The sequence below is a fragment of the Carcharhinus amblyrhynchos genome, chromosome 8, assembly GCF_965287045.1.
Source record: "Carcharhinus amblyrhynchos chromosome 8, sCarAmb.v2.hapA, whole genome shotgun sequence".
NCBI classification, from domain to species: Eukaryota; Metazoa; Chordata; class Chondrichthyes; order Carcharhiniformes; family Carcharhinidae; genus Carcharhinus; species Carcharhinus amblyrhynchos.
The window spans coordinates 125,478,552-125,494,435 of record NC_137331.1 but is presented as its reverse complement, the minus strand read 5'-3'; the positions used below and the strand labels follow the sequence as shown (position 1 = coordinate 125,494,435).

Genomic DNA, 15,884 nt, shown 5'->3' with positions numbered 1-15,884 from the left:
ATACCCTGAACCATGGAGGGTCCGTCCTTGCCACTGAATCCCTACAGTGCAGAAAGAGGCCATTCGACCCATCATAGAACATAGAAAAACTACAGCACAAACAGGCCCTTCAGCCCACAAGTTGCACTCATCATATCCCCACCTACTAGGTTGACCTATAACCCTCAATCCCATTAAGTCCCATGTACTCATCCAGAAATCTCTTTATCGGATTTGCCTCCACCACCACCGACGGCAGCCGATTCCACTCACCCACCACCCTCTGAGTGAAAAACCTATCCCTGACATCTCCTCTGTACCTACTCCCCAGCATCTTAAACCTGTGTCCTCTCATAGCAACCATTTCAGCTCTGGGGATAAGAGAAAGTGTCTACATTGACCACAATCCCACCCAGACCCTACCCCCATAACCCCACATATTTCCCCGCTAATCCCCCTGACACAAGGGTCAAGTTAGCCCAGCCAATCAACCTAACCCGCACATCTTTGTACCATGGGAGGAAACTGGAGCACCCAAAGGAAACCCATGCAGACATGGGGAGAATGTGCAAACTGCACACAGACAGTGACCTGAGGTTGGAATTGAACCTGGAACCCTGGCACTGTGAGGCAACAGTGCTAACCCACTGTGTCACCGTGCCCCGGGAAACGAACCCGGAACCCTGGCGCTGTGAGGCAGCAGTGCTAACCCACTGTGTCACCGTGCCCCCGGGAATCGAACCCGGGTCCCTGGCGCTGTGAGACAGCAGTGCTAACCCACTGTGTCACCGTGCCCCCCGGGAATCGAACCCGGAACCCTGGCGCTGTGAGACAGCAGTGCTAACCCACTGTGTCACTGTGCCCCCCGGGAATCGAACCCGGAACCCTGGCGCTGTGAGGCAGCAGTGCTAACCCACTGTGTCACCGTGCCCCGGGAATCGAACCCGGGTCCCTGGTGCTGTGAGACAGCAGCATTAACCCACTGTGTCACCGTGCCCCCGGGAATCGAACCCGGGTCCCTGGCGCTGTGAGGCAGCAGTGTTAACCCACTGTGTCACCGTGCCCCCGGGAATCGAACCCGGGTCCCTGGCGCTGTGAGGCAGCAGTGTTAACCCACTGTGTCACCGTGCCCCCGGGAATCGAACCCGGGTCCCTGGCGCTGTGAGACAGCAGCACTAACCCACTGTGCCACCGTGCTGCCGGGAATCGAACCCGGAACCCTGGCGCTGTGAGGCAGCAGTGCTAACCCACTGTGTCACCGTGCCCCCCAGGAATCGAACCCGGGTCCCTGGCGCTGTGAGGCAGCAGTGTTAACCCACTGTGTCACCGTGCCCCCGGGAATCGAACCCGGGTCCCTGGCGCTGTGAGACAGCAGTGCTAACCCACTGTGTCACCGTGCCCCCGGGAATCGAGCCCGGGTCCCTGGCGCTGTGAGGCAGCAGTGCTAACCCACTGTGTCACCGTGCCCCCCGGGAATCGAACCCGGAACCCTGGCGCTGTGAGGCAGCAGTGCTAACCCACTGTGTCACCGTGCCCCCCGGGAATCGAACCCGGGTCCCTGGCGCTGTGAGGCAGCAGCATTAACCCACTGTGTCACCGTGCCCCCCGGGAATCGAACCCGGGTCCCTGGCGCTGTGAGGCAGCAGCATTAACCCACTGTGTCACCGTGCCCCCCGGGAATCGAACCCGGAACCCTGGCGCTGTGAGACAGCAGTGCTAACCCACTGTGTCACCGTGCCCCTGGGAATCGAACCCGGGTCCCTGGCGCTGTGAGGCAGCAGCATTAACCCACTGTGTCACCGTGCCCCCCGGGAATCGAACCCGGAACCCTGGCGCTGTGAGACAGCAGTGCTAACCCACTGTGTCACCGTGCCCCCCAGGAATCGAACCCGGGTCCCTGGCGCTGTGAGACAGCAGTGCTAACCCACTGTGTCACCGTGCCCCTGGGAATCGATCCTGGGTCCCTGGCACTGTGAGACAGCAGTGCTAACCCACTGTGTCACCGTGCCCCCCGGGAATCGAGCCCGGGTCCCTGGCACTGTGAGACAGCAGTGCTAACCCACTGTGTCACCGTGCCATGAAGTGCACATGTGTGCAATGGATTGTACGTCCATGAACGGACTGCACCAAGTTCCATTCCCGGCTTGGGTCACTGTCTGTGTAGGATTTGTACATTCTCCCCGTGTCTGCGTGGGTTTCCTCCGGGTGCTCCGGTTTCCTCCCACACTCCAAAGATGTGCAGGTTAGGTGGATTGGACCATGGTAAAGACACAAGGTTATGGGGATAGGTGGGAGAGTGGGCCTTGGTAGAGAGTGCTGTTAGAGAGTAGCTACAGATTCGATGGGCGGAATGGCCTTCTCCTGCACTGTAGGGATTCTGTGGATTTTAAAGCTGAATTTACACTTCAGTTTTTATCCATGGATCAGAAATCCACTCCAAGCTCAGACCAATCACATAAGAACATAAGAACATAAGAAATAGGAGCAGGAGTAGGCCATCTAGCCCTTCGAGCCTGCCCCGCCATTCAATAAGATCATGGCTGATCTGTTGTGGCTCAGTTCCACTTTCCCGCCCTCTCCCCATAACCCTTAATCCCCTCTCTTATCAAGAACCCATCAACCCGCTTCTTAAAAATATTTAGTGAGGCAGCCTCCACCACTTCAACGGGCAGAGAATTCCAGAGATTCACCACCCTTTGAGTGAAGAAGTTCCTCCTCAACTCCGTTCTAAACCGCCTCCCCTTTATCTTGAGGCTGTGCCCCCTAGTCCTACTGTCTTTTTTGAGCGGGAAGAGTCTCTCCACCTCTATCCTATCCATCCCATTCATCATCTTATACGTCTCAATGAGATCTCCCCTCATTCTTCTAAACTCTAACGAGTACAAGCCTAGTTTATTCAGCCTCTCCTCATAGCTCAATCCCCTCAACTCCGGCATCAGCCTAGTAAACCTCCTCTGCACTCCCTCCAGGGCCAAAACATCCTTGCACATCATTGGAGACTTTGAGAAAAAGATACCTTCGAAACAGGAAATAGGAGCAGGAGGAGGCCATTTGGCCCTTCGAGCCTGTTCTACCATTCGATAGGGACATGGCTGATCCGGCATCCCTCACATCCATTTTCCTGTCCTTTCCCCGTAATCCTCGATTCCCTTCCTGATCAAAAACCTCTCTATCTCAGCCTTAAATATTCCCAAGCCCTCTGCCCCCATCCTCCCAGCAACAAGGAGTTCCAAAGACTCACAACCCTCTGAGAGAAGAAATCTCTCCTCGTCTCAGTGTTAAATTGGTGTCCCTTTATTCTGGGATTGTTCTCTCTGATCCTAGACTCTCCCATGAGGGGAAACATCCTCTCAGCATTTATCAGAGAAACCATAGAAAATTACAGCTCAGAAACAGGCCTTTTGGCCCTTCTTGTCTGTGCTGAACCATTTTCCTGCCTAGTCCCACTGACCTGCACTTGAACCATATCCCTCCACACCCCTCTCATCCATGAACCCGTCCAAGTTTTTCTTAAATGTTAAAAGTGACCCCACATTTACCACTTCATCCGGCAGCTCGTTCCACACTCCCACCACTCTCTGCATGAAGAATCCCCCCCAATATTCCCTTTAAACCCACCTGTCAAACCCCTTAAGAATCCGATCTGTTTTAATGAGATCCCCTCTCGCTCAATGAGCTCCAGCCTGTTTAACCTTTCCTCATAAGACAATCCCTCCGTACCAGGGATCATCGCAGTGAACCTTCTCTGAACTGCCTCAAATCAAATAATACCCTGTCTTAAATAAGGGAACCAAAACTGCTCACAGTGCTGCAGATGTGGTCTCACCAGTATTTTATACAGCCTTGTACAGCAAGACTTCCCTATTGTTATACTCCAATCTTCATGTGTCTAGGTGTCCAGATCACCAACAACCTGTCCTGGTTCCCCCCTTGCCAACACTATAGTTAAGAAAGCCCCACCAACGCCTCTACTTTCTCAGGAGACTAAGGAAATTTGGCACGTCCACTACGACTCTCACCAACTTTTACAGATGCCCCATAGGAAGCATTCTTTCACAGATCGATATGGCTTCTATTCTACCCAAGATCACAAAAAATGACAAAGGGTTGTGACTGTAGCCCAATCCATCACGCAAACCAGCCTCCCATCCATTGACTCTGTCTACACTTCCCACTGCCTCGGGAAAAGCAGCTGGGATAATTAAGGACCCCACGTACCCCGGACATTCTCTCTTCCACCTTTTTCCATTGGGAAAAGGATACAAAAGTCTGAGGTCACGTACCGACCTACTCAAGAACAGCTTCTTCCCTGCTGCTGTCAGACTTTTGAATGGACCTATCTTGCATTAAGTTGATCTTTCTCTACACCCTCGCTATGACTGTAACACTACATTCTGTACTCTCTCCTTTCCTTCTCTATGAACAGTATGCTTTGTCTGTATAGAGCGCAAGAAACAATGCTTTTCACTCTATGTTAATACAGGTGACAATAATAAATCAAATCAAATTATCTGTTATTTTTGTTTTTCCTTCCAAAATGAACAACTCCACATTATGCCGATCTTTTTCCCTCTTACCAGGCGGTTCCGCAGTGCCGTATTGTCACTGGGCGAGTAATCCAGGGTAATGTTCTGGGGATCTGGGTTTAAATCCCACCCCAGCAGATGGTGAAATTTGAATTCAATTAAAAAAATCTGGAATCACAGGTCCACAGATGGCCCTGAAACCATTGCTGATTGTTAGAAAAACCCATCAGGTTCACTAATGTCCTTCAGGGAAGGAAATCTGCCATCCTTACCCGGTCTGGCCTACATGTTACTCCAGGGCCAGAGCAATGAGGGTGAGTCTGAAGCACCCTCAGCAATCAGTTCAAGGCAATTAGGGATGGGTAACAAATACTGACCCAGCCAGCGACACCCACATCCTGTGAATGAATAAAAAAACCTTAACTGTTCAGTATCCTTTTGTAAGCTGTTCATATCCCTCTCACATCTTCCTTTTCCATCTATCTTTGTGTCTTCTGCAATTTTGCCTACAGTACATTCACTTTCTTCCTCCAAGTCATTAATAGATGTTGTAAACAGATGCTGATCCCTGTGGAACTCACTGGTTACAGGTCGCCAACCTGAAAAAGAACCCCTTATTTTCCACTCGCTGTCTCCTGCCCACTCACCGATCCAGGTCAGGACAAAGAGATAAAAGATTTATCAGCTCAACACGCTGCTTTACTTGGTAGGTACAATAGTGACAATATTATTGCCAGACGTAGAACATAGAACAGTACAGCACAGTACAGGCCCTCAATGTTGTGCCGAGCTATGTCTAAACCCAAGATCAAGCTATCCCACTCCCTATCATTCTGGTGTGCTCCATGTGCCTATCCAATAACCGCTTGAAAGTTCCTAAAGTGTCCGACTCCACTATCACAGCAGGCAGTGCATTCCACACCCCAACCACTCTCTGAGTAAAGAATCTTCCTCGGACATCCCTCCTATATCTCCCACCATGAACCTTAAAGTTATGCCCCCCAGTAACGGCTACATCCACCCGAGGAAATAGTCTCTGAACATCCACTCTATCTATCCCCCTCATCATCTTATAAACCTCCATTCAGTCACCTCTCATCCTCCTCTGCTCTAAAGAGAAAATCCCCAGCTCCCTCATCCTTTCCTCAGAAGACCTACCCTCCAAACCAGGCAGCATCCTGGTAAATCATGGAATGAATGAAGCTCCTGTTAAATGTGAGGAGATCAGTACCAGAAGCCAATGTTACTGTAACTCACTCCGCTCTGGCTGGGTGTGAAAGGGGGGGTGTGCGTGCGGTCGGCAATGGGGAACATGTGTGGGAGGGTCCACATCGCTGGCTCACGGTCCTTACCTGATGAGGTGGTTGATGATGATGGGGTCTGGCGGCAGCAGCAGGGTAGTTAGACGCTGAGGGATCTCGGAAAACTTTAACCGCGGGCAGTCAAATATCTACAAGATCAACAAAATCTTCAGGATCAGAAATGAGAAAAACAGCAAAAACCAGACACAGAGTTTATTCATTATTTAGTAGTGTCACAAGTAAGGCTTTATTAACACTGCAATGAAGTCACTGTGAAAATCCACTAGAAATGTGAATAAAGATGATTTTGCTGGGATGATATTAAAGCTATCTCGTAAAGATACTCTTAATCTTACAGAGATTTCAGCTGTCACGCAAGACTGAAATATCTTCAACTATTATAACATTCAAGGATATGAAACGAATACTGGGAAATGGAATAGTGCGCCGTTAGTGCGAGTTATTATTAATCACAGAGCCATCGAGGTTTACAGCAGGGAAACAGGCCCTTCGGCCCAACTTGTCCATGCCTCCCAGTTTTTGCCATTTAGTCCCAATTGCCCGCATTAGGCCCATATCCCTCTAACTAAATAAATAAGCTTTAACTCTATACCAATCTTACCCATGTAACTATCTAAATGCTTTTCAAAAGACAAAAGGACCTGGGGGTCCTTGTGCATGAGTCGCAAAAACCCAGCTTGCAGGTGCAGCAGGTGGTCAGGAAGGCGAATGGGATGCTGGCCTTCATAGCGAGGGGGGTTGAATATAAAAGTAGGGAGGTCTTGCTGCGGCTGTACAGGGCACTGGTGAGGCCGCAGCTGGAGTACTGTGTGCAGTTTTGGCCGCCGCACTTGCGCAAGGATATTTTAGCCTTGGAGGGAGTGCAGAGGAGGTTCACTAGGCTGATACCGGAGTTGAGGGGGTTGAGCTATGAGGAGAGGCTGAATAAATTAGGCTTGTACTCGTTAGAGTTTAGAAGAATGAGGGGAGATCTCATTGAGACGTATAAGATGATGAATGGGATGGATAGGATAGAGGTGGAGAGGCTCTTCCTGCTCAGAAAGGACAGTAGGACTAGAGGGCACAGCCTCAAGATAAAGGGGGGGCGGTTTAGAACGGAGTTGAGGAGGAACTTCTTCACTCAAAGGGTGGTGAATCTCTGGAATTCTCTGCCCGTTGAAGTGGTGGAGGCTGCCTCACTAAATATTTTTAAGACGCGGGTTGATGGGTTTTTAATAGGCAAGGGGATTAAGGGTTATGGGGAGAGGGCGGGAATGTGGAACTGAGACATGACAGATCAGCCATGATCTTATTGAATGGTGGGGCAGGCTCGAAGGGCTAGATGGCCTACTCCTGCTCCTATTTCTTATGTTCTTAAAATTGTATCCGCCTCTACTATTACCTCTGGCAGCTTGTTCCAGACACTCACCACCCTGTGTGTGAAAAAATTGCCCCTCTGGACATTTTTGTATCTCTCCCCTTCTCACCTTAAACCTATGGCCTCTAGTTTAAACTCCCCTATCTTTGGGGAAAAGATATTGACTATCTAGCTGATCTGTGCTCCTCATTATTTCATGGACCTCTATAAGGTCACCCCTCAGCCTCCTACACTCCAGAGAAAAAAGTCCCAGTCTATCCAACCTCTCAAAGAACAACACAGCACGGGAAACAGGCCCTTCGGCCCAATGAGCCCACACCTCCATTTTAACATTGTGAGCTCCCTCTTCCACCCATGACCTTTGTCTATGCTTATGGTACTCTACATTGGAAACCAGATTGCGGGGAGACTAATTTAGGGACAATTTGTTACATCAATCAGCCTAAAAGCACATCTTTGGGGTGTGGGAAGAAACCGGAGCGCCCGGAGAAAACCCACGCAAGCATGGGGAGAATGCGCAAACTCCCACAGACACTGGCCCAAATCCATGTATCTGCACAGCAAACAGTGATAGTCACTGAGCTGTCGTGTTGCCCATCAGCTGGTCCAGTTTAAGCGTACACTAACAACGTGAAGTACTAGGCTACTCTCGAAACATCCAAGAGCAGCCCTCGCATGACCCATCGCGTGTGCCCCTTGTTGGACAACAAGGCGGACCGAAATTATAAGGACTCTCCTTATAACTCAATCCATCAAATCCCGGTAGCATCCTAGTAAATTTTTTCTGCACTCTGTCTAGTTTAATAATATCCTTTCTATAATAGGGTGCCCAGAACTGTACACAGTATTCCAAGTGTGGCCTTATCAATGTCTTGTACAACTTCAACAAGACGTCCCAACTCCTGTATTCAATATTCTGACCAATGAAACCAAGCATGCCGAATGCCTTCTTCACCACTCTGTCCACCTGTGACTCCACTTTCAAGGAGCTATGATCCTGTACCCCTAGATAGGATCATAAAATCCCTATAATACAGTAGGAGGCCATTTGACCCATCAGGTCTATACTGACCACAATCTCACCCTATTCCTGTAACCCCACATATTTACCCTGCTAATCCCCCTGACACTAGGATCAATTCAGCACGGCCAATCAACTTAATTCCAATCTTTAGAGTGTGGGAGGAAACCGGAGCACCCGGAGGAAACCCACGCAGACACGGGGAGAATGTGCAGACTCCACTCAGGCAGTGAGGCTGGAATTGGACCCGGGTCTCTGGCGCTGAGGCTAACCACTGTGCCACCGTGCCTTCTTCCAATCTCTTTGTTCTATAACTCTCCCCAGTGCCCTACAATTAAGTGAGTAAGGGGGAATTTCACAGTAACTTCATTGCAGTGTTAATGTAAGACTTATTTGTATCTAATAAAAAACTTTGAAAAATCTTATCCTGGTTCAACCTATCAAAATGCATCACCTCACGTTATCTAAATGAAACTCCATGTAAAGTACAGACTGGATGGGCTGAAGGGCCTTTCCAGTGCGGTTTCACTCTATGATCCAGCACTGAGGGGGTGACCTGACAGAGATCCTTCAATCATGAAAAGAGTTTCAGGCAAACAGAAAGACAGCAGCTTTTCACTGAACACATTAACCCCCCGGATCCAGCGTAGTGAGGCAGGAGGAAAACCGGGAAGTGATTGCTTAGTGAGTGTTTTACTCACTTATCTTTGAAAACTTGGGTAATTTAGCAGGAACTGTAAGCTGGTCGGTCAGACAATTGTCAAATGTTAAGAACCATAAATGTTAAGAACGGATAAATGTGTAGTGGTCCATTTTGGCAGGACCAATGGGATGCAGGAGCACAATATCAAGGGTCGTAGCTGGGTTGAAGAGCAGAATGACCTTATGGTCCGGGTCCACAGGACTCTTAAATCGGCCTCGCAGGTGGAGGATGTGGTCAAGAAGGCGTATGGTGTACTGGCCTTCATTAATCAAGGGATTGAGTTTAGGAGTTGGGAAGTAATGCTGCAACTTTATAAGACCCTTGTCAGACCCCACTTGGAGTACTGTGCGCAGTTCTGGTCGCCTCACTACAGGAGGGATGTGGAAGCTATTGAAAGGGTACAGAGGAGATTTACAAGGATGTTGCCTGGACTGGGAGGCATGCCTTATGAAGATAGGTTGAGGGAGCTAGGTCTCTTCCCCCTGGAGAGACGAAGGTTGAGAGGCGACCTGATAGAGGTTTATAAAATGTTGAGGAATAGATAGGGTGGATTCTCGGAGGCTATTTCCCAGGGCTGAAATGGTCGCTACGAGAGGACACAGGTTTAAGGTGCAGGAAAGCAAGTACAGAGGAGATGTTAGGAGAAAGTTTTTCACTCAGAGGGTGGTGAGTGAATGGAATCGGCTGCCGTCAGTGGTGGTGGAGGCAAACTCGCTGGGGTCTTTTAAAAGATTTCTGGATGAGTACATGGGATTTAATGGGATTGAGAGTTACAGATAGTTCTATGGCTTGGTCGGTATGGGTGTGATCGGCGCAACTTGTGGGCCGAAGGGCCTGTTTGTGCTGTAGTGTTCTATGTTAAGAAGCAGTGAAGAATGACTAAAAACAGGGAAGAGGGAGTACGAAGTGTACGAGAGAAAGTTAGCTACCTTACTATCTGTCTTTATATGAGCTAGTACCATAAAGACAGATGGTAAGAATCTCTACAAGTATTTCAGTAGAAAAGAATAATTCAAGCTTGTGTTAGCAAGGGGAATGGAATATAAAAGTGTTTTACTGCAGCTGTACAGAGCCTTGGTACAGAGACCACATCTGGAATACAATTTGATCTCCTTATTTGTTGGAAGGAGTTCAGAGAAGGTTCATTCCACTGATTCCTGGGGCGAGGGGCTTGTTCTGTGAAGTAAGGTTGAATATATTAAGCCTGTACCCACTGGAGTAAAGCAGAATGAGCGGTGATGTTACTGAATACCTTATCTGATTCTGTGGGGATTTCATTGGCTAGGTTCCAGGAAGGAGTTTCCTGCAGGGCTGAAGGAGGCCATTTGGCCCATTGAGTCAGCATCACCTTTGATAGGTGTTAAGGTTCAGGACAGAAACCCGAAAGTGTTTTATGAAGTTCGACAGGATCAGGAGTTTTGCATCTTGAATTTGGCTTAGGGTGAGCTTGAGATGCTCCATCTAGAGTATGATTCAAATAACCCACAAGGGAGCTTTTATCAAACAAAGTTTAAGAATACATTAACATGTATAGGAAGAAAATTAGCAATAACTTTTACCAATGACATACAACAAAACAACCACGATACTGTATAACCATAGAACCCTACTGTGCAGAAACAGGCCCTTTGGCCCATCGAGTCTGCACCGACCACAATCCCACCCAGGCCCTACCCCCATATCCCCACATATTTCACCCACTAATCCCTCTAACCTACGCATCTCAGGACACACTAAGGGGCAGTTTTATCATGGCCAATGCACCTTACCTACACATCTTTGGACTATGGGAGGAAACCGGAGCACCCGGAGGAAACCCATGCAGACACGACGAGAATGTGCAAACTCCACACAGACAGTGACCCGAGTCGGGAATCGAACCCAGGACCCTGGAGCTATGAGGCAGCAGTGCTAAGCACTGTGCTACCGTGCCACCCAACCTTTAACAAAGATATCTAGAATGTTCCAGACAAACCAAAACTTTCCATAGACAAAATCCTTTAACCAAATTCAACACAGCAAAAACTAATGCTCACGGGATACTAAAATTGAGTTTTTTGGATGAATTCTGCAGTTCTGTTGATAGACTCAGAACAGTTTGAAACCAGAACAGTTTCCCCAGAACCCCAGGTAGACTTGGGACAAGCCAACAACAGCAGATTCTCCCCTTCAGGAAGGCAAGAGCTTGTTTTCAGATAGCCAGCAGAATCTCCAAATAAAACAGGGAGAGAGAGAAACACTTCTTTCCAGCCTGATGTCCCTTCTAAAACCTAACCTGTAGCTCAGAACTGAAAATGAAACAGCAGCTGTCACCTGATCTGCTATCCAGTTCTCCTCCAAACAATACAGGTCATAAAACTAAACTCAAAGTACCTGAGGCTCCATTTAAAGTTTTTTAAAGTTTATTCATCGATCATTGAATCCCTCGTGCAGTAGGCGGCCATTTGGCCCATCGAGTCTGCACCGACCACAATCACACCCAGGCCTTATTCCCGTAACCCTCATTTACCCTGCTAATCCCCCTGACACTAGGATCAATTTTAGCACCGCCAATCAACCTAACTCGCACATCTTTTACTGTGGGAGGAAACCGGAGAACACAGAGGAAACCCACACAGACACGAGGAGAATGTGCAGACTCCACACAGACAGTGACCCGAGTTTGGAATCGAACCCAGGTCCCTGGAGCTGTGAAGCAGCAGTGCTAATCACTTTGCTATCATGCTGCCCCTAATTGGTCTTACATTAGTGGGAAGGCTTACATTAACACTGCAATGAAGTTACTGTGGAATTCCCCTAGTCACCACACTCTGGTGCCTGTTCGGGTCAATACACCTAACCCACACATCCTTCAGACTGTGGAAGGAAACTGGAGCACACGGAGGAAACCCATGCAGACACGGGGAGAATGTGCAGACTAGTGGTGACTAATGGTGTGCCTCAGGGCTCAGTGCTGGGACCACAACCTTTCACAATATACATTAACGATTTGGAGGAAGGAACTGAAGGTACTGTTGTTAAGTTTGCAGATGATTCACAGATATGTAGAGGGACAGGTAGTATTGAGGAAGCAGAGGAGCTGCAGAGGGACTTGGACAGGTTAGGAGAGTGGGCAAAGAAGGGGCAGATGAAATACAATGTGGAAAAGTGTGAGGTTATTCACTTTGGAAGGAGGAATGGAGGCATAGACTACTTTCTAAATGGGAAGATGTTTAGGAAATCAGAAACACAAAGGGACTCGGGAATCATTGTTCAAGATTCTCTTAAGGTTAACGTGCAGATTTGGTCGGCAGTTAGGAAGACAAATTCAATGTTAGCATTCATGCTGAGAGGACTAGAATACAAGACTAGGGATGTACTTCTGAGGCTGTATAAGGTTCTGGTCAGACCCCATTTGGAGTATTGTGAGCAGCTTCGGGCCCCATATCTAAGGAAGGATGTGCGGCCTTGGAAAGGGTCCGGAGGAAGTTCACAAGAATGATCCCTGGAATGAAGAGCTTTCGTATGAGGGACAGTTGAGGACTCTGGGATTGTACTTGTTGGAGTTTAGAAGGATGAGGGGGGGGAGAATCTTATTGAAACTTACAGGATACTGCAAGGCATGGATAGAGTGGACATGGAGAGGGTGTTACAACCTTTAGGAAAAACTAGAACCAGAGGGCACAACCTCAGGCTAAAGGGATGATTCTTTAAAACAGAGATGAGGAGGAATTTCTTCAACCAGAGGGTGGTGAATCTGTGGAACTCTTTGCCGCAGAAGGCTGTGGAGGCCAGGTCATTGAGTGTCTTTAAGATAGAGATAGATAGATTCTTGATTAATAAGGGGATTAGGGGTTATGGGGAAAAGGCAGGAGAATGGGGATAAGAAAAATATCAGCCATGATTGAATGGCGGAGCAGACTCAATGGGCCGAGTGGCCTCATTCTGCTCCTGTGTCTCATGGTCCACACAGTGACCCAGGCCGGGAATCGAACCTGAGTCCTTGGCACTGTGAGGCAGCAGTGTCAACCATTGTACCACCCTTAATCCTTACTGTGGATGTGGACAGGGTGGTTCCCTGGGCTGGCTGAGTCTCGAACCAGGGGACACAGTCTCAGAATAAGGGACCGGCTATTCAGGATTGAAATCAGGAGGAATTTCATGAGTCAGAGGGTGGTGAATGTTGGGAATTCTCTATCCCAGAGGATGGTGGAGGCTCAGATACTGAGTATGTTTAAGACCAACACTGATAGGTTTCAGGATACCAATGTCATCAAGGGATATGGGATAGTGGGGAAAAGACAGAGGGAAATAACCAGTCACAATTGGTTTAAATGGCAGAGCAGGCTCGAGGGGCTGAATGCCTCCTCCTGCTACTATACTCCTAGATGGACAGAGTGGTCTGTTTCAATGCTGTATGGTCAATCGAGCAGCAGATCCCCTGTGTGGACTGCTCCAGTGACAAGTACACACTGAAGATTTACCTCCTGAACTGGAACAGGAGCAGAGACAAACAGCCCAGGATCAAAGGATTCATCCAACCCCCACCCAGTGAAATCCAGGAACTCCAAACTACCTCAATTCAGCAGAAGGACAGTGTAGAGGGAGCTTTACTCTGTATCTAACCCTGTGCTGTACCTGTCCTGGGAGTATTTGATGGGGGAACAGTGTAATGGGAGCTTTACTCTGTATCTAACCCCGTGCTGTACCTGTCCTGGGAGTGTTTGATGGGGCGACAGTGTAGAGGGAGATTTACTCTGTATCTAACCCCGTACTGTACCTGTCCTGGGAGTGTTTGATGGGGACAGTGTAGAGGGAGCTTTACTCTGTATCTAACCCCGTGCTGTACCTGTCCTGGGAGTGTTTGATGGGGACAGTGTAGAGGGAGCTTTACTCTGTATCTAACCCCGTGCTGTACCTGTCCTGGGAGTGTTTGATGGGGACAGTGTAGAGGGAGCTTTACTCTGTATCTAACCCCGTGCTGTACCTGTCCTGGGAGTGTTTGATGGGGACAGTGTAGAGGGAGCTTTACTCTGTATCTAACCCCGTGCTGTACCTGTCCTGGGAGTGTTTGATGGGGGGGACAGTGTAGAGGGAGCTTTACTCTGTATCTAACCCCGTGCTGTACCTGTCCTGGGAGTGTTTGATGGGGACAGTGTAGAGGGAGCTTTACTCTGTATCTAACCCTGCGCTGAGAGATTGTCTGTGTGTTTAGTTCAGTTGCTGTTATTTGGTCAGTTTGCACTCACAGCCTCTTACCCACTGCTGGAATCGACACTGGGTGAATGACACACATTTCCCCTCTTGCCCCCCTCCCTCTGTGTTAAAGCCCCTCCCCGGTTCCGTTCTCTGGGCTCCTACCTGCTGGAAGTATTTGTCACAGCTGACGTACTCTTTGTCGTGTGAATCTTGCAGCTTGTTGGTTTTGATGTATTGCCAGAGAGCCTGTACGATGGCCGATCGGGTTTGTGTGTGGATTCCGAGTAACCGCGCCAACCGAGGGTCCAATTTAAACTGAGGCGGCTGCGGGACACCCAAAACAGTCAACACGAGTCGCCCCCACACCGCCCCCACCAAAACTGTCCCCAACCTGCAAACCCCCCCCCCCGAAACCCCCCAAACTCCCACCACACACCCAACCACACCCACAAACCCCCCAAATCCCCCAAAACACCCACAAACCCCCCCAAACCCCTCTGAACTCCCCACCCCCCAACACACTGCATCCCACTCTGAACCCCACAAACCTCCCCCCCAGGAATCTCCCCGAAATCCCCTGAAGCCCCAGTCCATTCCGTGTGAACCGGGCTGGATCCTCTCGGATCCTGTGGATCTCTCTATTATTCACACATTGTTTCTCTGTCAGAGCTGTGATGGAATCGGGTCTCTCCCTTATCGGTTAGACTGTATTTGTTGTTGGTATTTTGTCTGATTTTTAAACCAAAGCTGACACACAGAGACACAGTGACACACACACACACAGACAGAGACACAGTGACACACACACAGACACAGAGACACAGTGACACACACACACACACACACAGAGACACAGTGACACACACAGACAGAGACACAGTGACACACACACACAGTCAGAGACACAGTGACACACACACACACACGCACACACACAGAGACACAGTGACACACACAGTCAGAGACACAGTGACACACACACAGAGACACAGTGACACACACACAGAGACACAGAGACACAGTGACACACACACACACACAGACAGAGACACAGTGACACACACACACACAGACACAGAGAGAGAGACACAGAGAGAGAGAGAGAGACACAGACACACATACACACTTACACAGAGACACACACACACAGAGTTACTGAATCAGTCAGCTCTTCATTTCCAATCTCAATATCACTCACACAGCCCGAGATTTCTCTCAATGTGGCCTCTGACCTTCCCTCCCCCCTCGCAATCCCCCTCCCCCGCAATCCCCCTCCCCCGCTCCCTCGCAATCCCCCTCCCCCGCAATCCCCCTCCCCCGCAATCCCCCTCCCCCGCTCCCTCCCAATCCCCCCCTCGCAATCTCCCTCCCCCACGCCCTCGCAATCCCCCTCCCCGACAACTTCACTCCCGCAGTCCATCGCAATCCTCCTCCCCCACTCCCTCACTATCTCCCTACCCCACTCCCTCATCGAGGTTTACAGCATGGAAACAGGCCCTTCGGCCCAACCTGTCCATGTTGCCCTTTTTTTTAAACCCCTAAGCTAATCCCAATTGCCCACGTTTGGCCCATATCCCTCTATACCCATCTTACCCATGTAACTATCTAAACGCTTTTTAAAAGATAAAATTGTACCCGCCTCTACTACTACCTCTGGCAGCTTGTTCCAGACACTCACCACCCTCTGTGTGAAAAAATTGTCCCTCTGGACACTTTTGTATCTCTCCCCTCTCACCTTAAACCTGTGCCCTCTAGTTATAGACTCCCCTACCTTTGGGAAAAGATATTGACTATCTAG

At 49.2% G+C, this 15,884-nt stretch overlaps 1 protein-coding gene across 1 annotated transcript in view; it reads right to left on the bottom strand.

Annotated features, from left to right (window-relative positions):
- smarcd3a (SWI/SNF related BAF chromatin remodeling complex subunit D3a) overlaps window positions 1-15,506 on the bottom strand; it is a 30,663-nt gene extending 15,157 nt beyond the window's left edge. The window contains exons 1-3 of the mRNA XM_080193558.1: window positions 15,462-15,506; window positions 14,249-14,410; window positions 5,858-5,955 (exon numbers count right to left, since the gene is read on the bottom strand). Coding sequence (XP_080049684.1) covers window positions 5,858-5,955; window positions 14,249-14,410; window positions 15,462-15,506 — 305 coding nt within the window. The remainder of the gene's footprint in view (window positions 1-5,857; window positions 5,956-14,248; window positions 14,411-15,461) is intronic.
- Window positions 15,507-15,884: the final 378 nt, after the last annotated feature.